The 24263-nt window shown below is 55.0% G+C and overlaps 1 protein-coding gene across 2 annotated transcripts in view; it reads right to left on the minus strand.

Annotated features, from left to right (window-relative positions):
- Positions 1 to 1968: 1968 nt before the first annotated feature.
- PACSIN2 (protein kinase C and casein kinase substrate in neurons 2) overlaps positions 1969 to 24263 on the minus strand; it is a 42042-nt gene continuing 19747 nt past the window's right edge. Inside the window, exons 3-10 of one of the 2 annotated variants that reach the window (XM_028484866.1) lie at positions 22796 to 23031; positions 20455 to 20610; positions 16062 to 16237; positions 13871 to 13991; positions 10461 to 10582; positions 8246 to 8368; positions 7606 to 7802; positions 1969 to 3772 (exon numbers count right to left, since the gene is read on the minus strand). In XM_028484866.1, coding sequence (XP_028340667.1) covers positions 3660 to 3772; positions 7606 to 7802; positions 8246 to 8368; positions 10461 to 10582; positions 13871 to 13991; positions 16062 to 16237; positions 20455 to 20610; positions 22796 to 23031 — 1244 coding nt within the window. In that variant the 3' untranslated portion in view covers positions 1969 to 3659. The remainder of the gene's footprint in view (positions 3773 to 7605; positions 7803 to 8245; positions 8369 to 10460; positions 10583 to 13870; positions 13992 to 16061; positions 16238 to 20454; positions 20611 to 22795; positions 23032 to 24263) is intronic. The other variant, XM_028484867.2, reaches the window with a different exon arrangement.

Consider the following 24263-nt stretch of genomic DNA (forward strand, 5'->3'; position numbering starts at 1 on the left):
CTGCCCAGGTCACTAGGCCAGAGGTCACTTGCCCTCTGGGCATTACTGGGGGGCTTGGAAAGGAGGAAATACTCCCCCCTGCGCCCCGCTGAGGGCCCTGGGGACCCCTGAGGGTGGTGTGGATGCAGCAGTGATCCAGGGGGAGAAGGGGCAGCTTGGCCCAGGCAGTGGCTATGGGGGTGGGGAAGGACAGAGAGGCAAAGAGGGCTCAGTGGCCCAGCATGGAGGGCATGGGAGGGGCAGCCAAGGATGCCAGAGGGTCCTGACCGGGGACCAGGAGGATGAGATGTCACGCATAATCATGGCAAAAGTTATCATCTCCTGAGCACCTGTGGCCTTTCACCCCTTTACCCTGACCCCCACCCGGGGAGGCAGGTATCACTCTCGCCTGAGAAGATGAGGCCCAGGAGCGAGTTAAGGTTTCCAGGCTCACCCTGAGGGCCAGGACAGGAGAGGGCAGGTGGGCAGTGTAGGCCCTCCAGGCTTCCTTGCGGGAGCTCTGAGGATACAGGAAGCTGAGAAAAGGGCCTCGCCGAGCAGCGGTTGTTTCGGCCTGACTTTTGAGGGTTCCTCCTGCTTACCCACCTTGTTCTTTTTTTTTTTTTTTTCGGTACGCGGGCCTCTCACCGTTGTGGCCTCTCCCGTTGCGGAGCGCAGGCTCCGGACGCGCAGGCTCAGCGGCCATGGCTCACGGGCCCGGCCGCTCTGCGGCATGTGGGGTCCTCCCGGACCGGGGCACGAACCCGTGTCCCCTGCATCGGCAGGCGGACTCGCAACCACTGCGCCACCAGGGAAGCCCCTCGCCTTGTTCTTTATCCGCCAGGGGAAGAAGTGAGGACGGGCTTGCCCTCGAGAATCCTGCAGATGTGGGTTTGAATCACGGTTCTGTCACAGGACCTTGGGCAAGTCACTGGACTTGAGTTTCCAGACTTTCTGTGTCTTCTGCAAAGTGGGGTGACTCCAGCCTCCCCCACTGTACTGTGGCATCCCAGTACATGAGCTCACCAAAAGCCCAGGACTGGCTGGCCCAGCAGGCCCAGCTCAGGAGACGGGACTGGGTACCCGCTCTGACCCCTCCCTTCTGCCCTGGCCCAGCTTGTGTCTCGGAGGAGCCTGGGGCTGGCGAGGCAGAAGCTGGTGACTGCCCTGGGCAGCGGGCAGCCACGATGGGCTCCGACTCCTCCTCAGAAGCGGAGACCAGGTGGCAGATGACAGAGCCTCCTCCTTGGCCCTTAATGAGCTGGGCAAAGTTTAACACTGCCGTGGCAGCTACCCCCTTGCTCCCCCTGTCCCCCTGTGAGGGCCTGGGGCCCACACGGGGCACTTCTCTGGCAGCCTGACCGACGTTAGTGAGTCCGGCGGCCCTCACATCTCTCCTTTCCTGCCCTGCCCCGGCCTCCTTTCGACTCAGGTCACCCCCGAGGGTGAGGGTGGAGGGCTCTTCAGGTATTTTACTTGGTGCCACAGACCAGCGGGGACTCCTTGGGCGAGTCTGGCTCTTGGAGCCTCTGCTTCTTTCTCTGTAAAATGGGAACGGGGAGACTCATCTCACTCACAGCGTGTCTGGAGACGGGCATGTTCTTTGCAGATAATGTAAGTAGAGAGGGCTCAGCGCACAGCGGGTGCTCAGGAAATACGTTCAAGGAAGCTCGGGTGATGAGTGGTCTCTGGTCTGGTCCTGCTACTTGGGCCTTGGGGAGTGGGTCGGGAGGCGCCAGCCTGCTGCCCACACTGGGGGAGACTAGGCCACACAGCGGCAGGTTTGGGGGAGAGAAGAACTGCAAGGGGCTCTGGTGCCTCAACTCCCCAACCTCTAGCTTGGCAGGGGCGGTGGGACAGGGACACGGCCCCCTGGGCCGTGGCCTGTACCTGGGGTCTTGCCCGGCTCCAGAGCTGGTGCATAAATGCCAATGAAGACACGTCCACCAGCTGATGAGAGTGTGAGGCACACGCACAGCACAGAGACTGTCATACTCACGAGATCGACTGTTTATTGATTTTTTTTCTAAAATACTATGCGTTTAAAGAAACACCTAAACTGAAAAGACGTGACAGTTTTTGGTACATCTGTAGCAAAGGAATGAGGATTTCTGCTGGTAAGTGTTCATGACAGACAGACACACATCCATTTTCCAAGCAAGACATCAAGCTCACTGGAAACATTGAATAAAATGCATAGCTTGTGATGGCAGCAGCCATTTCTCCAATGTCTTGAGTTACACAAAATAAAGGTTATCCCTCCCTCCCCTGCCCCATGATTACAGTGTAGCCTCCTGCCCCAGCACGCCTGCTCCCTGATGACTAAGGATGATGAGAAGAGACCCTTGTGCTAGGGAGGTGGGACCCAGCTTTTGTTTGCTCACGAGGAATACAGATGACAGTGAAATCTGCAACTGCTGGAAAGACACGGGAGGTTTGTACAGTGTTCTGCTACAGAAAGGCCTAAGGCTAGTTAGAAGTTGGACCCACAGCTAGCCAGTGAGGACAGACTTCCCTACAGCAGGCTCCACTTCAGAGAGGCCCAGGGCCCGAGCCCGGAGGGTCTCAGCTGACCAGCCAGGCCTGTGCCCAAATGCCACGGTCTTCAAGCAGTTTACAAATTAAACCCACTGTCAAAAGCTGTTAAATCTCATTAACACAGTAGACGAGCTCTTTAGATTCTCTGAATATCAAATAATATATACAGATATACACCAAGACATGACAGTCTAATATAAAGCATCTTAACTATAGATGCATTCACTTGAAAAGTTAGTCTTATTTTTTAACCTTTCAAATCACTGATAAAATTGTTAATTTGCATGAGTGAAGTTTTAAGCACAGAGTGAAAATAGTTTTTAAATATGGTGACTTTAGAGAGTACTACGTGAGGTTATTTGCGAAACTCACATTGGGATGCCCCAAATGTGGGCAGCATGCACAACAGGAATCCAACCATGTGTTCCCATCTTTCTACTGCAATCTCTTGTCTTAAACATTGTCTGTCCAAATGAGCTACCGGCTCTCGCAGCTTGCCCCAGGCAGTGGCATGGTTGATTAACAGTACGACATGGAAATAGAGCTATTTCCTTAAGACTGGTGTACATCCATCTATGCCATAATTTAAGTATAAATGAATGGAAGAACATGTATATAAAAAAGTAACTGTACACAGCCTTTAAATTAAAAACCTCAAAGTCCTCCCTCAGAAAATGGCATGTAAGTTTGTTCATCTAAGTTGCAGGTGATGGGACTCATCAGAGAAAGTAATCAGTGGAACCAGAATCGGTGGAACCCACCATTACCATGGACTTGGAGGAGAGGAGGAAAGACAAGGTCAAGAATGTACAGCTCCGTGATAAGCCAACACACAGCGAGTGGGGGCGGGGGCGGGGGCGGGGGCGGGGGCGGGTCCCGGCGCTTTCTGTTGTATTGCATCTTCCTGTGCTCAGGTCTCTCCATCTGCACTGTGGAAAGGGTGCTGAGTCCCAGGTAAAATGACCAGCTTGTCTGCCTTCAAGAGACACCATGAAGCCAAGAGCAATGGAACCATCATCTTTTGCAGGAAAAGGAGTGGATGCCCACACAGCTGGCTGGAGGCACCAGAGCCCGGGGCCAATGGCTAACAGAGCTCCTGGGACCTCCACCTCCACCCCTCCACCAGCCAGCCCACCAGCCCGTCACTGGATCGCCTCGACGTAATTCGCTGGGTACAGGCCAACCTGTCCGTTGTCCAAGCGTCCCTTGCACCAGCCCTGCTCATCCTCATCCTCTATCTTGGTCAGCTCATCCCCTGCAAGACAAAAAGGAAGCGGTCTTGGTGACCACAGGGTCAGAGAGTCACCCTCATGTTTTAGCCCCCACCCTGGGCCCACAGAGGGTCCCTAACTTGGGTGGGAGGGGCAGGCATTCTCCTGGGGGCAACGTGGCCCGAGGGCCTGGCTCTTTCTCTATCAAGTTGCATCTGAGGTTTCGTGTTTAGCCATGGGGGCCTCTGAGAGATCTAAAGACCCCGGTCTTTCACACAGTGACCCTAAAGCAAGCCGTTCTCAGTTGCCAGCAGGGCTCCCACAGAGACCGCAGAATTAAACGCTGCAGGACTTTGCCTCCCTGACTGTCCCCGGCCAGGTCAGAGGAATCCTTTCACAGGGTCTGTGCCACCTCCCTCACAGCCCTGTACTGCCATCCTTCCTTCCCCTGGGCCCTGGCCCGCCTGATCTTCTTGTATCTCCTCCAGCACTTGTTGCCATGGTCTTAGTGCCTTCATTTAATGTGTGTCTAGACTACAGGCTGTGGGAGGGTTGGGGACCCATTCTTCTATCCCTAGCACCTAGCTCAGAACATTTGTCCTCTGACTTAAGGAAATCAACTCCTCCCAACACTGAGAGTGTTGGCACAGTTCTGGAATCTCCCCATGGCTCTGTGTTAGTGCAGTTTGATTTATCTTTTCTTTGTTCAAGCATGAAGGAACCTCTACATCACGCCAAGGCCCTGGGTGGTGAAGGAGATACAGACATGAGAGAGAGACAGATGGAGCCCTGGTCCCTCAAGGAGACAGGCCAGGGGACAAGGACCAAAGGTGTGGTCAGGGCTGAGGTGGAAGGAGGTCCAGGCCTGGCATTTTCCTGTTCAGGACAGACAAGAGCAGCCCAGACCAGGGGACAGGAAGGAGCTCTGGCTGGTGACCACCCTGCAGAGATGGCTGTGGGAACGGGCAGAAGGCAGGCCAGCTGAGGCCTGTCCTTATTGTTCAGTTTGCAGCTTTGTATTTCTTGTTGGCATTTTGGTCCATTTTTCAGGCTCAGTTGCATTTTTTTTCCTCAGGCAATTACACCTTGTTTAGCAACACTTCCCTGACTCCTTATTTTGTGTAGCAGCGATACTGATCCAGATGCCTGGGGGGGCCAATACCTGGGCTGCTGGGAGACCTGGCGAAGGCCCCACCCCTGGGACCTAGTTCCTCATCTGTGGACCGACGGAAGGGGTGGGGGTGGGCGCTGTGAGGACTAAGTGTTAAAACACAAAAGGGCCCTGGGTCCACGTAGCGAGCACCCGGTAAACGGGGGCTGCTGTTACTCCCGTGAGCGAGACGGTTCTTCTGCCCGCTGCCGTGCAGCCGACCTGCTTCTGTTCAGCACCCGCGCTCGTGCAGGTCTGGCTTGGCAACATCAGGGGCGAATGCAGGGGCCGAGGCGTGGCGTGCTGAGCGGTAAAGCTCATCTTCGCCCACCCCCAGGTGCCCCCGTGGGCCTCTGGCAGGGCCGACACTGACGACTGGTGTTTCTCCCATCAGGCCCTGATGAGCGAGGCTGCCCGGAGCCGACGGGGCACCAGCTCTATGATGCGGTCATGTGGTGAAAAGTGCACCAAGTGAAGACTCCGCAGGCTCCCAAGGCCCAGAGAAGTGGAGAGCGGCCAGAGCGTGCTGAAGACAGAGGAAGCGGTATGGGCCGGGAACTGATGTCACGTCGGGGAAAAGAAAAATAACACAGAAAACAGACGAAATAGGAACCGTCCAAGTTGTGAAAATGTAAAATGGTGACTAGAAACATTCATTTCAGTTTGCTTTTGGTAATTCACTGGGAACAGAAGGAAACATTTTAAATCTATAAAACTGCTGACTAATCCAATAGGTAAAATTTAGAGGGAATTCCCTGGCGGTCCAGTGGTTTAGGACCTGGCGCTTTCAGTGCCGGGGACTGGGTTCAATCCCTGGTCAGGGAACTAAGATCCCGCAAACTGTACAGCGGGGCCAAATGAGAAAAAAAAAAAGATTTAGAAAGAATGAGAAATTAAAAATCAATCAATCAACAAACAAAGCAGGGGGGAAACAACTCCAACCAAAGATGTCAGAAAACTCGAGGTAATTCCCTGGCGGTCCAGGGGTTGGGCCTCTACCCTTCCACTACAGGGGGTGCGGGTTCGATCCCTGATCGGGGAACTAAGATCCCGCAAGCTTCAAGCCACGACCCACCCCACCACCGAAAAAAAAAAAGAAAAGAAAAGAAAACTCAACAAAGGTGTTTAAAGACACGTAAGAACTTTCGACATCCCGGGCTTCCCTGGTGGTGCAGTGGTTAAGAATCCGCCTGCCAATGCAGGGGGCACGGATTCGAGCCCTGGTCTGGGAAGATCCCACATGCCGTGGAGCAACTAAGCCCGCGAGCCACAACTACTGAGCCCGAGTGCCACAACTACTGAAGCCCACGTGCCTAGAGCCCGTGCTCCGCAACAAGAGAAGCCACTGCAATGAGCAGCCTGTGCACCAAAATGAAGAGTAGCCCCCGCTCGCCAAAACTAGAGAAAGCCTGCACACAGCGACGAAGACCCAGTGCAGCCAAAAATAAATAAATAAATAAATTTTAAAAAAAAAAAGAAAGAAAGAAAAGAACTTTCTACAACCAGCCAGAGGCACCCAATGACCAACCCTGGGGTCGAGTGTCTGGGGAGAGCTGGCTGGCCTGCTAAGTGCGGAGAGGAGGGCTTCCGGACACAGCCCCAGCCGGGGTGGGGTGGGGTGGGGTCAGAAGTGAGGGTGTGTCCCAGAGATGGAGCACGGAGGGCACACTTCAGCCTGTGCTGGTTGAGTCAGGGCCCAGCACAGCCCCTGCCCTGGAGGGATGGATGCTGAATCTGGGCTGGCTTTGAGGAGGGGCAAGGCAGAAGGAAGGAACTTGGCTCCCTTTGGGCCCACTTGGCACCAGGCCAATCAAGCGTCTCTGGACAGGCTCTAAGATAGTGCTCTTCAAATGGAGGGTTGCAATCCGTTTGGTAAACTGCAACCAGCATTAAAAAAAAAAAAAAAAAGGACAGGATAGAAAATCTCCACACACAGAGCTCATACAATCAGGATCCAGACTGTTCTATAAAACCAGGGTTTCAGCTACTGGCAGCAAAGGTGTGCTGGTGGTAGGTGTGCACACAGCATGGCTGCAGGAAGAGTGTGAAAGGCACTGCCCCGAGATGAGGCTCTGTGGGCCCACGGACACGCTGCCTGCGAATCTGGGGTCTGGGCCCCTCTGCCAGCTGTGTGCCTCTGGAGGAAGGCTTCCCTTGGGGACCTGTAGAGCAGCTGCTTCCAGGGGGCCTGGCGATCAGCATCTCCTGTGCACAGGCCTTAGCCCTGCTGGGGCAGCATCTTGGGCAAAGGCACATGGGCACCTCGCTGTCTTCTAAGCTTTGGTGTTGAGCATCTGCTACTTTTTTTTTTTAATTTATTTATTTTAATTATTTATTTATTTTTGGGTGCGTTGGGTCTTCCCTGCTGCGTGCGTGCTTTCTCTAGTTGCAGAGAGCGGGGGCTACTCTTCATTGCGGTGCGCGGGCTTCTCATTGCGGTGGCTTCTCTTGCTGCGGAGCACGGGCTCTGGGCAAGCGGGCTTCGCTGCTCCGCAGCACGTGGGAACTTCCCGGACCAGGGCTCGAACCCGTGTCCCCTGCATTGGCAGGCGGATTCTTATCCACTGTGCCACCAGGGAAGCCCCATCTGCTACTTTTAAGATGGGGGGGTGGATTGGCGAACACACAAATGAAACTAGCAGGAATTTTAGCAGACTTTAAAAACAACCACCTCCCCCAGCAGGCTGGAAGCACTCGCCCCAGATGCCAGCCGCGAAGTCCACCTACCAGCCTTGAAGCTCAGCTCATCGTGCTCCTGCCCTTCGTAGTCGTAAAGGGCGCGGACCCGCACTTCCGTCCCCGAGGGTGTGTCCTCGTCAAATGGATTTGAGTCCCCGTTGGCGTCCGTGGAGGAGAACGGGTTGTTAGACTCATCGTCTGACCAGTCCGTGGGGTAGCTCTGGGTCTTCTCGTAGCTGCTCACACTGCAAGAGAGGGTTGACCCAGGGGCCCTGAGCACAGGGTTGGCAGAGGCCTGAGGCCCTGCCTGGAGCCTTGGTCCCCGCCCGGGTGGCCGAGGGAGCCCTGGGGCTGGGCTGGGACCCCTTCTGCAGGATCACGGCCCCCTCAGCAGCCCTGCGTGGGCAGGCTCCCTGCGGGGCCGCCCAACACGCCCATCTTCCTGTGCTGATGTGCCGGGACCTTGACATGGGTTAACAGAGGGCAGAGAAAAAGCAACCACAGCTTGTTATCTGGTGCCTCCCTCCCTAAGAGATCGAGAAGCCAGAGACCGTCCACCAGCTGGCAGCCGGGCCACCTCCTGCAGGCCTCATGCATTGCTTTGAGTGCCGAGGGGGTGAGACCCTGGACAGAGAGGAGAGACAAAGGGAGCGAGGTGGAAACCAGAGGGAAACGTTTGTTCACCAACTTTTTGGCCTTAATGTCCTCCTTCTCACTGACGGTGCTCCCCGTGTCGTCCTCGTCCTCGAAGGGGTTGTAGCTGGACAGTGACTGCGCTGACCGTGCGGGGTTGCTCGGGACACTAAGGTCGCTACGGGGAGAGAGAGAGCTTTCAGGGGACCCCAACTCGGCGGCCCCCACGGTCCCGGGTGCTCCCAGCTGCAGGATCACAGGGCCAGGGTTTGAAGGGACAAATCAGCTCCCCGTCAAATAGGAGGAATACGTTGTTTGCGCAGAAAGCCTGTTTTAGCAAAACACTTGGCACCGCTTTGGCTGTTAAATGCGCTTTAAGTGTCTAAGAGAGAACTAGGTTTCCCTTTGCCCTCCTTGTGTCTGAACACAGTCTATCCTGAACAGGAGCCCTGGGGTGAGCACAGGCTGTCGCTGGAGCAAAGTGCTTCTGGGCTCAGGGGTTCTCCCCATAGTCCGCCCCACCTGGCTCTCTGCTGAGAGCTAGGAGCCGACAGCCTGTGGGGCTCAGCCTGGGGAGGGTGACAGCCGGGGAGGCTCAGAGCCCTGCTGAGAGCAGGAGGGAGGCTCCTGGAGCTCTCCAGACCCCACAGCGCAGCGTACCCTCTCCTTCTGACTACAAAAGGGCCCAACAGCCTCCGCCCTGGTTCTTCTGGGTCTGCAACTTCCAAAATCGGAACCAAAGCCTGCTGGATAGCCCTTGCTGGGAAGAAAGGATCCCTTTTGTGCTCCAGAGAGGGAAAATCCATCTGCATAACTGTATCAACTGCCTACTGTGTGCCAGGCCCAGAGGGGACCAGAGAGAAATTTGACCCCAGCCTGGCCTGAGTGCTGACAGCCAGGCGATGAAATGCAGTAACTACAGGTACTGAGCGTAGAACAAGACGGTAGAGATAAGACAGGCCCCCGAGAGCCCAGGCACCCCACTGTAGAACTCTGAGCTGAGGGACCGCACCACTGAGCTGCAGGGCAGGGCTCCCCAGGCCAGCACCACCTCCCAAGCCAGGGCGCACGGAGCGGGCCCACAAAGTGCTGGGGGGATGGCTCTGTCAGAGCGGGGGAGGGTAGGCAAGGAAATGCTTCAAATGCCACCAGAGTGACCCCAAACGGCCGGCAACCGCCTCACTGGTTTCAGGCCAGGCAAGAGGCACTGGGCCTACGCCTGCCTGCTGCCTACATCCGGGCCACATGTCTGAGACCACCAGGCCCTCTTCCCTCCTCGGCACCTTTCTCCAGCTGACCTGAGAGGGGGTTGGTGCTGGGCAGCTTAATTTGTGCAGCAGCCCTGGCCAGCCTAGGCTGCCCCACCCCGCCCCTAGTCACACAGGTGCTGGCCTGACCCCTGGCATGGTGCTCACTGCTGCAGTCACTTAATCAGGTCCACCTGCCCAGACGGTGGCACAGCAGCTGAATGACAAGTGGCCATGTCAGCCCAGGGAGCCTGGGCGGGGGCTTCAGTGCCCAGGGCTACAGAAAGGCCTGCGGAACCTGCGCTGACCCTTCCTAGGAAGCCACGAGCCTGAGGCGTGTTATCACCCAGCATGCCGTGGAGGCCTCTGGGCCCGGGGCCTGCAGGGCAGCCTCACCTCTGCAGAGGACAGCAAAATTTATCTGCTAGGAACTCTGTGGCCTCATCTGGCACACGCTTTCCAGGAGGTTCTAAAGGACCTCAGTGCTACCTCTTTGATCCAAACTCAGTTTTAGCAAACAATGAGGTCAGAAATAACCAGCGCTCTCAGCAAAGAGGTAATTTGAAAAAGGGGGCACTTGACAATGCCCCACCCCCGAATCAGGCACCTGCATACAGCACGGGGAAGTAAGTACAAACCTGGCCAGGACACCTGAACCCGCCTGAAGGACCCCACCGACAGTGACCTCCACCTGCCCGTGTGCACCACTGGGGACACATAATGACCAGCACCTAACATCAGTTCTTCCCCTCATTTGGGGCCCAAAGCACGTTTGTGGCAAAGGCTCCCCCTCTGGATCTTTCTGCAGCTCTGGCACCAGGTGGACTGATGATCCTCTCCAGAGATGACCTTGGGCCACTGCCCAGCAGAGCGCGGGCAGCCAGGGAGTGTCTGGAAAGACGGCCCTGGGGTTCCCTGCGAGGCCCCATCGGGGAGTCTCCCGGTGTCCCAGGTGGGGGCGTCCCAGCCCGTGCAGAGGACCAAGGGGAACTTTCCAGGGATTGAGGCTGCCCCAGTGCCCACCTGCTGGGCTTGCTCTGTAGAGCCTGGTCGCCGGTCTGGTTGATGCCCGTCAGGGTCACACCATCAGCAGTCTTCTTCTTCTCTCTCCGGCTGAGAGTTCGATTCAGGTCTGCAGACCACTCCTGAGCAACGGGCACCGAGGGAGAGAAATCAGGAAGTTCATTTGTATGAGGCCACATCAGTCTAAAACACCGGCCAGCGAGCCAGTGGCCTGCCCCCAACAGTTAGTGACGTCCAGCCTTGCTGCCTCTGCTCTCCCTTGTTTCCCAGCAGACCCCGGGCTCATGACACCCACCACTGACCCCTCCTCACTGTGCAAAGTGTGGACTCCTCAGGGGGCCTGGAGGTCAGCACCAGGTCCAGCCTGCAGGGATGGATGGATGATAAGAAGACTGGAGCCGACACTCAGGGATCCTGCATTCCAGTCCCAGGGAGCCTCCCTGTCCTACCCCTGTCCCTGTGGCACTCAGCCTCCGGACCCTCAGGCCCACAGCAGCAGCCAGAGGCCTCGCCAGGTTTCCTCACGCTTCCAAAGGAGACAGAGCCCACCCTCCGAGGGGCCTGGCATTCAGTGCTGAAGACTCTCCCATCCGTGCCCTGAACTGTCAGCAGGGGAAGAGAGCTGGGCGTGGGGGCCTGAGCAAGCCTGCAGTGTGGGAAATGGGCGCTGGGCGCAAGCAAAATCAGGGGCCCAGGGGAGCTCCCGCATCACTGCAGGGGCAACCTGGCCACTCAAGTCTCCAAGAAGCAGTGCCCTCCCCTGCCCAGGAACGTCCTCCCCCATCTGAGCAGCATGCTGGGGGCTAGCTAACAGAGCAAAGCAGTGTTTATGTCCCCAGAGGTTCACTATTTTTCCAGCATGCGAACAGGCTTTTATCAACTGCACTGAAAACACTGGGAGAAAAGCACGTGTGTGTACACATTTAATGAACTCTTCCCCCTGCCCCATTTCCACCCATTATCAAACAACTTTATCTGAATTAATATTTGGGATGACTTTGAGCTTTGCTTTGAGTCATGAGCTTTGCTCATGTGTAGTTATGGAATTTCAAGGCTAGAAGCCACCTTAGAAACATTCAAGTCTAACCTGCCAATTTGTCAGGTGAGGAAACCAATGCCCAGAAAGAAAAGTGACTTGCCCACGCAGAGCTGGTGGCAGACCTGGGCCCTCGACCCCAAACTTAGGTCACCTATTTATTTGTTAATTATTTTCTTAACTGCAATAAGCTGACTGAGAACTCAACTGGAACTCAGAATCCCCATAGTGACCTTTAAAAAAAATTTTTTTTTGAACTTTTGAATTTTATTTATTTTTTACACAGCAGGTTCTTATTAGTCATCCATTTTATACATATTAGTGTATATATGTCAATCCCAATCTCCCAATTCATTCCACCACCCCCACCCCCACCCGCCCCCCACTTTCCCCCCTTGGTGTCCATATGTTTGTTCTCTACGTCTGTGTCTCTATTTCTGCCCTGCAAACAGGACCTTTTGAAATATAAATCCGTCCTGACAGGGTGGCTTCCAAGGGCCGATGTGATCAACACCAGGCCAACTCTGAAGGGAAGGGTCCGCTATTAACTTGGACAACAAAACAGCCTGGGCTACACTGTGGCCACGGTTCTTTAACCAGCACACGCTGTCAGAAGCAGGCTGCAGACGCCACACACAGACCCACCTGGGCTGAACACACACTGCAAGAGGTTTGGAATTCAATAAGTTAGCCATAAAATAGGAACTTACTTCATCCTTGTGGCATGGAAAATAAAAACAAATAATTTCATTAGAGAAAGGAAGCATGAGCCTGTAAGAGCTGCAAGCATGCACCACATGCAGGCATGGGTTCCCGGCCCGTGGGACCCACAGAGAGAAGGGCCACCATGGGCTCTGGCCAGGACACCCACCCCAGCAAGACTGCCTGTCAAGTCTTCCTTTCCAGACCAGTGGGACGAACACTGGTTCGTCCCTGGGTAGGGACGAACAACCCTAAGGGACCTGGGGGTTGGAGGGGGTGCACGTCATGGGGCGGGGGGTTTCCTGAGCCTCTCCTGAGAGCAGCAAACACTCCCCGCAGAGAAGAATCCAGGTGTGTGCACAAGTCCCATCACCAACTCGCTTCTTGCCCATGTGCCATCACCAGGGGGAGGAGAAGCCGGGCTGTGCTGTCTCCTCTAGGTCCACTTCCATCTGGGAAGGCCCCGGGCCTCTGCTCTTGGCCCCTGTTGGGAGCCGGTGTCCTAAGGCAGTGCAGGGGGAATGCTCAGCTGCAGGGACCCACACTGTCATCTGGAGAAGCTTTCTTGAGAAACTCCAGAAAAGAGAGGCACAGGGATGCGGACTGAAAAAGCTATAGGCTGGGACAGGGCCAAACAAGCTTCTGTGTGGTGGGCCCATGGGCAATACCCAGTATGCACCGGGACACTGAACCCCCAGCCATCAAGAAGATCGGGGCTGTTGTCATCCCCGTTTTACACATGGGAAAACTGAGTCACAAAAAGGGCAGATGACTTGCTCAGCATCCCATAGCTAGTAAGTGCTGAGGCAGGATCTGAGTGCAGCCTGGGCTCCAGCCGCTACTGAGCCAGCAGGGCCAGGTGGTTGGAGCCCAAGGCAGAGGGGGCTGCCTCCAGCATCCTCCCTGGGGGAGGCAGCAGCCATAGCCCTGTGGGGCCCTTCCCAGCCCCTGCTTCACCACAAGGTGGGGAGAATCCTTTCCCTCAGAGAACAGGTGGTGGGACTTGTGGCCACTGCCTTCTCTGCTATCAGCAGGAGGCCAGGTGGGGCCTGGGGACCCAAGTCTAGGGCTGGAAGAGCCTTGAGATCCCCAGGCCCTCAAGTTTTGCAAGTAAAGATACTGGACAGCTTGGACCCATGAAAATGGGAAAAGAAGAAGTTGATCCTACACCAAAGTTGGTTGAATTTATATAAGAACATAAGGAAAAGCCCTCATGTGAAGGGTAAGAACAGCAACACACTGAGACCATGCTCCCCTCTCGTCCTGGACCAGAGGCTGCTGAGCTGGTGCTCTTGGCCCACCAGGCCTGGAATGCACTGTGGCCACTCCTTCCCTGGCCATCCCCCAGGGTTGAGCAGGGAACTGTGACTCCTACAACTCCTGGGACTCACCACGAAGGGAATGCCAGATGGTCAACAAGTGACCATCAAAGTTCTCAATTACAAAGAACATAACTGCATCTTCACCAGGGATTCAGAAGGCCCTTTGGTAATCTTGAAGCCCCCCAGAACATTAAACATCCACTTGGTTTCTAGGGTTGCCATGTGTAAAGGCCACATAAACAGGGCACAGGCCAGCTCTGAGTTGGATGGAGAAAGAACGGTGTATGACTCGACCCTGTGGGCCTAGGCCCCTCCCAGGCCAACAGGTCACAGGCAGAGCCTCCTCTTACCTCAAACTGTGGCCAGTTCATGGACATGCCGGGCCCGTGGTTGGCTCTGAACCACCTCAGGTCCTCCACCGCGTCGGCAGCTTTGATGCTCTGCTCCAGGTCTCGGTAAATGTTTTTGTAGCTAAATCAGAGACAGAAGCGTGACTCTTTTCGAAGGAAGGGAAGGCCAGCCCTCAGCCTCACCCAGGGCCTGCCCAGAGCTGGCGCCATGGTCTGCAGCCGCACGAGAGTCGACTTCACAGGGCAGATCAGACCCCTACCCTGGCTCAGCTGGACGGTCATCTGGCCATGATGCACACAGAATGGGACAAACAACAACCATGGCGTGGAAGCCACAGCTTCAGCTTCTGACAAATCAAACCATGTGGCAACAACCTGGCTTTGCTCTGTCAGATAATACAAAAGGTGCTGGCATCTGGGCCACACGGGCCACCAATCTGTGTGGTCCCAATGAACCAGGTCCAGAATTGAGTGTCAGAAAGCTCCCCCTCATCCCTTCAAAAAAAGCAGGAAGGTTTACACTCAGCTGTGCAAAAACAGTAAACGAAGATTGGCCAGTGCTGTGGTGGCTGCAGACCCCACGAGCCACCTGGGGGGACTCCTGCTTCTGCTTGACCGCTCAGAGCAGCTCGCCTCCCTGGGAAGCTGAGCGTGTCAGATAGGGGTATGACCACTGCGGGTCCTGGTGTTTTCTCTTCTAGTCTGTATGGCTAGCAAGTCGGTTACCCTCTCTGGGCCTGGCCTCAGTGTCTTCCTCCGCTGAGTGTGCATAACGCCACCTGTTATGGGGTGAACTGTGTCTTCCAAAAAAGATAATGTTGGAGTCCTAGGCCCCAGTACCACGGAATGGGACCTTACTGGGAAATAGGATCTTTACAGAGGTAATCTGTAAATTAAAAAATCACCTTTTTATAAAAAGGGGGAAATTTGGGTACAGAGACAGAGGGAAGACAATGTGAAGACACAGAAGACACCCATGTGACTGGAGTGATGCGTCTCGTCTACAAGTCACGGAAGGCCAAGGATTGACCCCAAACACCAAAAGCTGGAAGAGGCAAGGAAGAGTCCTCCCCTACAGCAGAGCCGTCAGAGGGAGTGAGGCCCCGCTGACACCTTGATTTCAGAAGCGCAGGAGAAGAAATTTCTGTTGTTCTAGGCTGCCCAGGTTTTGGTATTTCATTATGGCAGCCCTAGAACACTACTACACCATCTCCTCCCCAGCGTGGCTTGGAGGACTAAGGGAAGCAAGGCACATCAACCGAGGACAAGCCCTCGCACGATGGGAGTTACTCCACCCGCAGAAGAGCCTGGCAGCCCCAGCCCTGCCCCAGCCGGCGGTGCAGCCTTGGGCAAGTCCCTTAACCACGCCAGCCTGCTCCCTCATCAGCAAGATGGGGAATAATGCCCTTCCTTCATAGACACTCGTAAGGATCCATTAGTTATTGGCAGAGGAGCTGAACAATAATTGTTGCTTTTGATGTTTTTCCTATTAGAAGGAGACAAAAGGAATGTAATTTCCTATTCACGACGAGCTTTAACTTGTGAGTCATTTCTAAATGGCTCTGCTATGTGGATGACAGAAGTCTAGGTCCAGGGTTAGCACAGGCCTCTGACCCGACGAAGGTGTCATGGGACCAAAGACAAGGAAAGAATGGAAGGAATATCACAGCCTCCGCGCCTCCGTTCAGAACCGAGTCTCTGAGGGTCTGGGCTGCCTGAGGCCCTGAACCACCTGAGGCCCTGAACCACTGGAAGTCAAGGAACAAGCTGGCAGCCAGCTGCTCTGGTTTGAAAGGACCTCGTAAAGGTCCTCAAAGAAAGGCCATCCCGGGGGCAGGGTGTGCCAGCCCCAGAACTGCTCGACTCGCTCCCGGGTTGATTTCAAACGTGCAACTGTGGCGGGTCCGAGCCGCGGCCCTCCCTTCCTGCCCAGATGCAGAGGACTGCACCCAGAGCTGGCAGAGAGTGGCAGGCGGCCATCCGACTCAGGCCAGCGAGCAGCTGTCCCAGGAAGCAGGACACTGCATGGCCGCAGGCAGCCTTGGCCAAAGGGCCCTCCCTGGGCAGGGGAACTTAAGACCTTCTGACAAGCACTGCCACCCCAAGGCTGGAGAGCAGCAACCGATCTTTATTCCAAAGCAACTTTCCGCTGACTCCCCTGGGATGTGCTTTTCAGCTAAGGGACACTTACCTGGCCACGTTCGACAGGTCTAGGTGCTTCTGAACCTCCAGCAGAACTTCCCGGAAGAAGCGCAGGCGCTTCTCCTCAAACTGCTGGCACTGCTCAAACACCTGCTCCATGCCCTCCATGTACTGCGGCGTGCCCTGGCCCAGCTCCTTCAGGGACTTCTCATACTTCTCTTTGGTCTACGAGAAAGTCCAGGCACACGAGTTGAAGACTAACTTCCACTCAGCCCGCTTCCCTCTGACCGAGAGCGAGCGAGCCCGGCTCTGCACCGCCCTGTCCATCGCCCGGCCCTCGTCCCCCTCCACCACTTCTGAATCCATCAGCAACTAGACTACTCCTCAGGCAACCCCGCATCCAAGAAGCACCCGATCTACTTCCTTTGCCCCGCAAGCTCCTGCCCAGAGGACTCACGCCCCACCTCTGCTCCTGAGGGGCACCCACCCAATCTGGCTGTGAAACAGCCCTCCGCACTCCACACGCCAGGCCCCCCAGGCTCATCTTGTATGCTCTCCGCACCACCAATGTCGCCCTTGGGGAAAGCTGCTCTGTCCCCCAGCCGCCCCAGATTCCAAAACCCAAAGAGCACAAGCTCCAGAGTCTGACAGAATTCCAAGTTCAAGTCCCAGCCCCTCCACTTCTGAAATGCAAATCACACTCCTGGCATCTGCCAGGGCTCTCAGCTGGAGTAAGACCCAAACAGGTAGCCACTGGGGAAGAGGCGGTCACTTGGAGCCCAGTGTGCGTGGCCTCGAGCCCCTACGTCACTCGCCCGTGTCCTCTCTCCCATGGGGAAGGGCTGAGCCTCGGATCTTGCCCACAGCAGCAGTGGCTCGACAGTTACCTTAAAGGCAAGATCACAGGGCTCTGAGCGCCAGACAGACCCGTGGCCACAGCCTGTGCCACTTGTCTTCTGGGAGCCTCGCTTTCCTTCTCAGAAAACGGAGTACTTCTACTTCACAGTATCCTGATACTCAAATGAGGTGACAGACAAGGACACCAAGTGGCACCAAGGCATTCAAGAGTCCCAGTCCCCTTTCCTCCAGCCCAAGACATCCCCAACACAGCTGTTCCTCCCCAGACTGTCCTCAAGAAGGGGTTTTAGGCTCAAACTCCTTCCCTGGTGGCGCAATGGTTGAGAGTCCGCCTGCCGATGCAGGGGACACGGGTTCGTGCCCCGGTCCGGGAAGATCCCACATGCCGCGGAGCGGCTGGGCCCGTGAGCCATGGCCGCTGAGCCTGCGCATCCGGAGCCTGTGCTCCGCAACGGGAGAGGCCACAACAGGGAGAGGCCCGTGTACCGCAAAAAAAAAAAAAAAAAAAAAGAAGGCGTTTTGCCAGAAAGAAAATATGAATATAGGTATGTCCTATTCTCAAGGGTGTCTAGGGACAGTGTGTCATGTCTTTAGCCTAAGAGCCATGGCTAAAGTTAGCACGTTTACCTCGCAGGGATGTGCCCAGGGTCAGTAAACCCACGCAGTCTTCCCTACACCCCACATGGTTTGTTTTTTGTTTTTAATATTTATTTATTTGGCCGCACCGGGCCTTAATTGCGGCCCATGGGATCTTAGTTGCAGCATGCGGGATCTTTTTAGCTGTGGCATGCAGGATCTTTTTTTAGTTGTGGCATGCGGGATATTTTTAGTTGCAGCATGGAGGATCTTTTAGTTGCAGCATGCGGGATCTTTAGTTGCGGCCTGTGGGACCTAGTTCGCTGACCAGGGATTAAACCTGGGCCCCCTGTACTGGGAGTGCAGAGTCGTAGCCACTGGACCACCAGGGGAGTCCCCCCACCTGGACATGGTTTTGATAGTTGGTGGGACCATCAAAGTGATGGTAGCCTCCTAGGGTAAAGTTAGGGATGGCAAGGCTGGGGCCGCTCGTTTATCACAAGCCTTTTCCACTATCAAGACCCTGAAAAATGGGGGTTGATCACGGATGGATGGGCTGGCCACCTAGGAACTTTGCTTTTCTGTTCCTGACGACAGCGTGGGGCCTTCTGAGGAAGGAACGAACCCTCCCTGAGCTTTTGCAGGACCCCGTGCTTTTAAGACCAAGCCCTGGCCTCAGGGCCCGGCCCCTGCCACCTCCAGAGCAGCTTCTCTGCCCCCATTTGGGATCCAAGTCTACTCGCCACCTCCCCTGCTCCTCTCCCAGATGACTTTCTCTGACTCATGCCCTGGAAGACTCCCCTTTATGCTCCAAAGAGACCCTCTTCTTGAAGCCTTCCCCAGCCTCCAGAGAGCAGGCCTGCCCACCCCGGAGTCCCCAGCTCTGTGCCCCTCACCCCTCGCCTGCGATCTTTGGTTCCTTGCTCTCTTCTAAGCCTCCTGCCTTGGCTGGGCTTGGGTCCTCTATGACCCCAGAAGAAGGTCATCCCTGCCAGAGTTTGGGCAGCCCCAGCAGGAGCACGGCTCCACAGCTGCTCTGGTTATTCATCATCAACTGCCCACGCCTACACGTGCGAGGCCCCTCGCAGCAGCTCGAGCTCAGAGGCCCAGAGACAAGCAGCTGTGGGTTCAAACACCAGTGGTGCCATCAGAGTGACACAGAGCAACCACTTCTTGGGATCCTTCACCATTCGGTAACCTCCCTGGACCCCTGGTTGGCGGGGGCGGGGAGGGGGGGCTTCATCCGGCCTGTGCTCACGAGCAGCCCCGTCCCAGCACAGGCCAGGTAGAGAGCACGGTCATCGGTCATCGCCATCCGGGGAACTGCTAGCACAGAGAAAGTTCCCAATAAATATTCACGGAGTGAAATGAGAGGCAACCCTCACCCTCACGTGAACTGTGATACTTAGCACAGAACGTGAGAGGTTCCTTTCTGATGGATGCTGCAAGATGTAGTCACTGCCTGGCCAATAAGAAACACAGAAGGACGTGTGCAGCTAGTTAGTACTGGTTTTTAGAAACCGCTAAGAAGGGAAGCGGGCGTGAGTTGCCCTCCTCTCCAGGCCAGCTCAGCCTGCGAGGACCATCATGCCCCGAGGTCGCTGGCCAGACCACAGAGGTGGGAGGGAACCCTCTACAAAGTGCCCTGGTCATCCTGACACGTGCCTTTCGTCTGACCTCAGGCCCTGGGGTTTGTTTTGCCAGTGTATCAGTTTGGTGGAGTCTGTTCTGGGTGGTTGTAAAACATGAAAGGCATGCATCACTCTCTCTTTCACACACACACACACACACACACACACACACACACACCTGGGTATGGAGATGCCTCATCTCTCCCCTAGGCACTCTCCCGGGCACCCGATTCCCTGTGTACCTGATGAAGGCAGCCCCTAGAGTCCCCCAGCCTGTGCTCCTGGAGTCCAGGTGCCCCCCACATTCAGCAGGTGGCCCCAGGCTCCTCACCTGGTCCCACGGAGGAGGTCCCCAGGCTGCTCCACAGCCCCCGATTCCTGGCACGGGCCCAGTCTTAGAGACAGGCGCGGGGGTGGAGGGACTCGCCCCGAGGGATTCTGACACTCGCTCTGAGCAATGAACTCCCCTCTCCCGCCCTCCCCGCTATGTGAGGACATAGCAATGAGGAGTGCTGGAGAGGGCACGGGCTCTCCCATGCTCACATCACTGGGTGGCACCGGACTGAACCTCTCCGAGGTTCCTCCGTTTCCTACGCCACAAAACAGAGATGTCACCACCTAATTCCCTGGGGCTCAGTGATGCTCATCTGAGGCCCGAAAAGGTGGGCAGGTAGTAACACATCAGCTCAGGACTCCTGCTTCCCTTTCGGGGTCACGACCTATTCCTGAAGAGCACCTCCTCTCTAACGTCACCTCTTTCTCCAAATCCAGGCTGGGACTCTCTTCCGTGAACACTGCAGCAGGGCAGGCCCTTGACAGGGGCAGCCTCCGGCCGCCCAGCCCTTAGAACAGAGCAAAGGAGGAGGGTGGGGCTGGGGGCCAAGCTGGGAGCCCAGGGCACAGGCCCAGAGCCTTGCTCACGTCGGCCCTCCCCTCCCAGGCTCTCGAACCTCCTCCCGGTGGCTCCCTGCCGCAACGCCCCAAATGCCTTACTTGGCCTGCGTGGCAAGGCCGCAGGCCGTCTGGTCCTCATAACCCTCCGAACCAGCGCACCCATCAGCTCCCCGCTGTTGACATCCACAGCTCGTGTCCTGCACAAGCTCTTCCCTCCCGCTGCCCCACTGCCCTGTCCCCCACGCACAGTAGTCACCCGTTGCCCCTGCCTGCCCAGAACTCCGGTCTGCCCTGGTCCTGAGGCGGGCACTAATGGCTGTGGTAAGGTAAGGCGTAACCTTGAGGGCAGGAATGTGTTTCATTGATGCAGCCGTCTGTCTGTCCGAGCATCCGACCAAGCAGTGACAAAGGTACACTGCGTGCCAGATACGTGAACGGGTGAGGCATGTGCTCTCAATATGTAAAGAGAAGTGCACAATTTACCTTAAGAACATCTTGCTTGCATTTTTCTACTTTGTCTTGCAATTTCTTAAGCTGTTCAGGGTTGAGGGATGGATCCGCTTTGCTGTTGGTTTCTCGTGAAATTGCCAGCTTCTCCTCTTTGCACGCTGCATGGTAGGCTTTCTTTGCTGCTTCTACCTACAGGGAGAATGAGTTCCTGAACACCACGTTTAAAGTTCAAAATCCTTGCTAGAGGTTACACAGACTGTGGGAAGTGCTTGCGCTCTCAAGAGGAGAGGAAACAGCAGGTACAAAGCTGTATGTTCAGTATAATTAAAACAAGTAAGACAGAGGAGTTCATTCACCAACTACTGACGGAGTGCCCGCTTTGCTGTCAGAAAACATGTAGGCAGTAGGGGTACAGTGCCGGTCAAAGAACCTGGGCTCTCATGGAGCTTACCGTCTAGCTGGGAGAGGCAACCCCAAGAAACAGTTCAAGTACAGAGTAAATTAGAAGGTGGCAAATGCCAAGGAGGAGAATAAAGCCGGGAGGAGAGGCAGGTGCACTGGGTGGGTCTGGGCTGGTAGAGCAGTACATGGAACGGTTAGAGAAAACCACGCACATGACATGGAGCAAAAATGTGACGGAGCTGTGGCTCTGAGTCAAGCGCCGGCAGGCAGCTGGAAGCCTAACGCAAGAGGAGTGTAATGTTGGGAGGCAGGGTTATGGGCACATTCCACATGCACACACGTGTATATATAGATATGGATGTGTGTGTATGTGTGTGTATATATGTAATTTAATAGACACTTCTTACTTGAGCCAAAGTCACAGATTTCATTCTAGAGAAGAAAGATGGGTTTGTAACCACTGCCTCATGAGGGGGATAGTGTCATTACAAATGGGACCAGAGACAAGAAGGAAGAGAAAGGAGACGTGGCAAAAGCCAAGGCACAGAGCAGAGAAGGAAAGCCTGTTGTTACAACCTGAAGACAGAGGTCTGTTCCGGGTGATTCTGAGAAGGAGGAAGGCGGTGCAGCTCCTGAGAAAAGCCAGTGGAGGGAGTGGGGTTGGAAGGAAGTGGCATGTCCACCCTGAGCCTGGGCGGACCAGGCTGCAGGTCCTCACGTGCTAAAAGGCTGGGGGGTAGGTATGACAGCCTCCAGCAAGCCAAGGCTGGGTGAGACTCAATGGTTTCCATTTGCTACTTTTACAAAAACGAAGAGCAGTATCATTGCAAATTTGAGAGAAAAACCCACACAAGAGAAAGAACAATTTAAAATTATCCTTTTTACTAGTCCAAATGGACTTTTAAGTCTCTGTAACAGACAATTTCCCAGGGTTGTGGGAGGCGTTGTTAGCAGTTAAGAGCTAGAGTTTTCCATCTAGGATATTAATTACTAGCTCCTGAGTGCTACCAAGAGGTCTTCTAAAACTGTGCTATTCAAAATGTAGTCCTTAGACCAGTGGGCGTGGCATCACTTGGGAGATTATTAGAACTGAGCATTAATAGGCCCCGCTTCTGTTTTTTTTTTTTGGCGGCGCCACGTGGCATGCGGGATCTTAGTTCCCCGACCAGGGATCGAACCCAGGTCCTCATCAATGTAAGCACGGAGTCCTAACCACTGGACCACCAGGGAAGTCCCATAGGCCCCACTTTGGACCTACTGAATCATTATATCTGGAGGTGGGGCCTGGGAATCTGGGTTTTAGCAAGCTTGCTTAAATTTAAGAAGCACTATTCTACCATAGTTTAACCTCAGATAACCTTTGGCAACTGTGGATTTAATTTTTTTTTTAACCTTTTTTTTGAAGTAGAGTTGATTTACAATGTTGTTCCAATCGCTGCTGTACAGCAAAGTGACTCAGTTTTACACAGATACACGTTATTTTTTTTAATATTCTTTTCCATTATGGTTTACCCCAGGAGATTGGATATAGTTCCCTCTGCTATACAGTAGGAGCTTGGTGTTTATCCATTCTAAATGTAATAGTTTGCATCGATTTAATATTCTTGATAAACCAGAAGGTTCATGACATGGAGTTATTGGGGAAAAAAAAAAAAGAGAAAGAGAGAGTTTGGGTTTTGAGCTCTGCGCCGTGTGTGGTTCTCACCCCGTTTCCAAGACTGGGAAATGGGTTGATACGGATTATGTAAAGGAGGCACATAAAGCACTCAGCGTCTTGAACATGGGTAAACGTTAGGCACCACAGGCTTCAGGCCTGGGCGTGGGTCTTTGTCTACCAGCTGCATGCAGCATTCTGTGCCTAAAGCTGAGGCAGGAACCCCTGGGAATGCAGGAGGGGGCGCTGCAGGTGGGAGGCCTGGCCAGCGAGAAGCAGGCTGCGGGGGCCAGGCAGGGGCCTACAGGAGGGATGCACCTCTTTCAGCTTCTTGGCCCAGGGCTTCTGTGCCTTCCGAAAGCCATCTTCGGCTTCTTTGGTCTCCTTGAAGCCTCCCATCATTTGCTTGTGGAAGGCCTCCTTCTGCCAGTTCTTGATCTTCTCGAAGTCCTCATTCATCAGCGAGGCCTTCACCTCCAGGTGCAGCTCGCTCACCTTCTCTGCCTCGGACATGACGGCCACCCAGGCCTTCTCCACCGTCCCGTACTGAGGCCCTGGCACAGGAGAGAAGCTGGTGGGTTACACGGCACTGCGGGGGCCCAGACAGGCCCTGGGGGAGGGGATTTCCTCTGTTAACCTCCCTCAGCTGTTGGGATGGGGTTTGAGGCCGGCAGGCTGGCTGCCCGGCTGGGAGGTTTCCTTTTGGTCGTTTCAGATATTTTTCTCTCAGTGCCGTTCCTTTTTCAGTTCCTGGGATGAAGAAAAGAATAAGGAACTGAAGCTGGATCTGTTCTTTTGTTGGGGAAACTGGGGGATTACACACATTTCCTTTCTGTAAAGTCACTGAGCTCTTGAAAAACTCAAGTTTCCTCATCTTGGAAGTTTTGATTTGCTTCAGGTTGGCTAGAGAAGGAGGGCCTTCTGAAATGAGCTGACCTCTCTGCCAGGCCACTCTGAGCCCACCTGCGCGGGCTCCTGCTGGCCCCCTGGCTCCCCCTCCACTGGACCACACATTCTGCCAAGGCCCATTCATTCCATGCAGAGCAGGACCCTGGGAACTGCTTGTCAAATGAAGGACAGTCTCCTCAGCAGAATGGAAGCCCTGTCCTGGGGAAGGAGAGGAGGAGACAGGAATCTACTCTGGCCCAGACAGAATTCTCTAGATAGCAGCGTGGGGTTGCCTGGGTCACCCCATTCACTGTTCTCAGGAAGAAAACTCCTAATCCGGCCCGTCATTTTGTTGAGGGTGTGGCGTGAGGTGATGGAGGGAGAGATGGGCTATGACAGAAGCTGAGGACGGAAATGGGAAGACCCAGCGCCTGCCCTCAAGGCGCTCCCAGGGGTCAATGACTGTTGGAGCCGGGTAATGACACAGAGAGGCACGGTGTGTGGGTGAGCGTGTGCGAGTGGGTGAGTGTGCGCACGCGTGCATGAATAAACGTAGAACATTAGCGCCTCTGAACCTCTAATCCCTCATGTCTACAAAACCAACAGCTCCCTGTCCTGCCTAGGTCTTGTGGCAGGATCCACAAAGTGAGCGGGCAAGAGTGCTTTATGAACCTCAGGTTCTGAATAAACAGAATGGATGGCGCTGACAGCTGGATCCTGAGAGAGGGGATTCAGGCAGGTGGAAATAAAATAACAACAGCTACCGTTTCCTGAAGGAGCTGGCTCATCCCCAGTCACTCCTCACCCAAGCATGGCTACCCCACTCCCTGGCCCCCAATCTCTACCATGGCACTGTGCTAAGCTCCACAGAAAACCCGTTTCAGCAACAGGTGAAACA

This window comes from Physeter macrocephalus, unplaced genomic scaffold (assembly GCF_002837175.3).
Source record: "Physeter macrocephalus isolate SW-GA unplaced genomic scaffold, ASM283717v5 random_259, whole genome shotgun sequence".
Lineage (NCBI taxonomy): Eukaryota > Metazoa > Chordata > Mammalia > Artiodactyla > Physeteridae > Physeter > Physeter macrocephalus.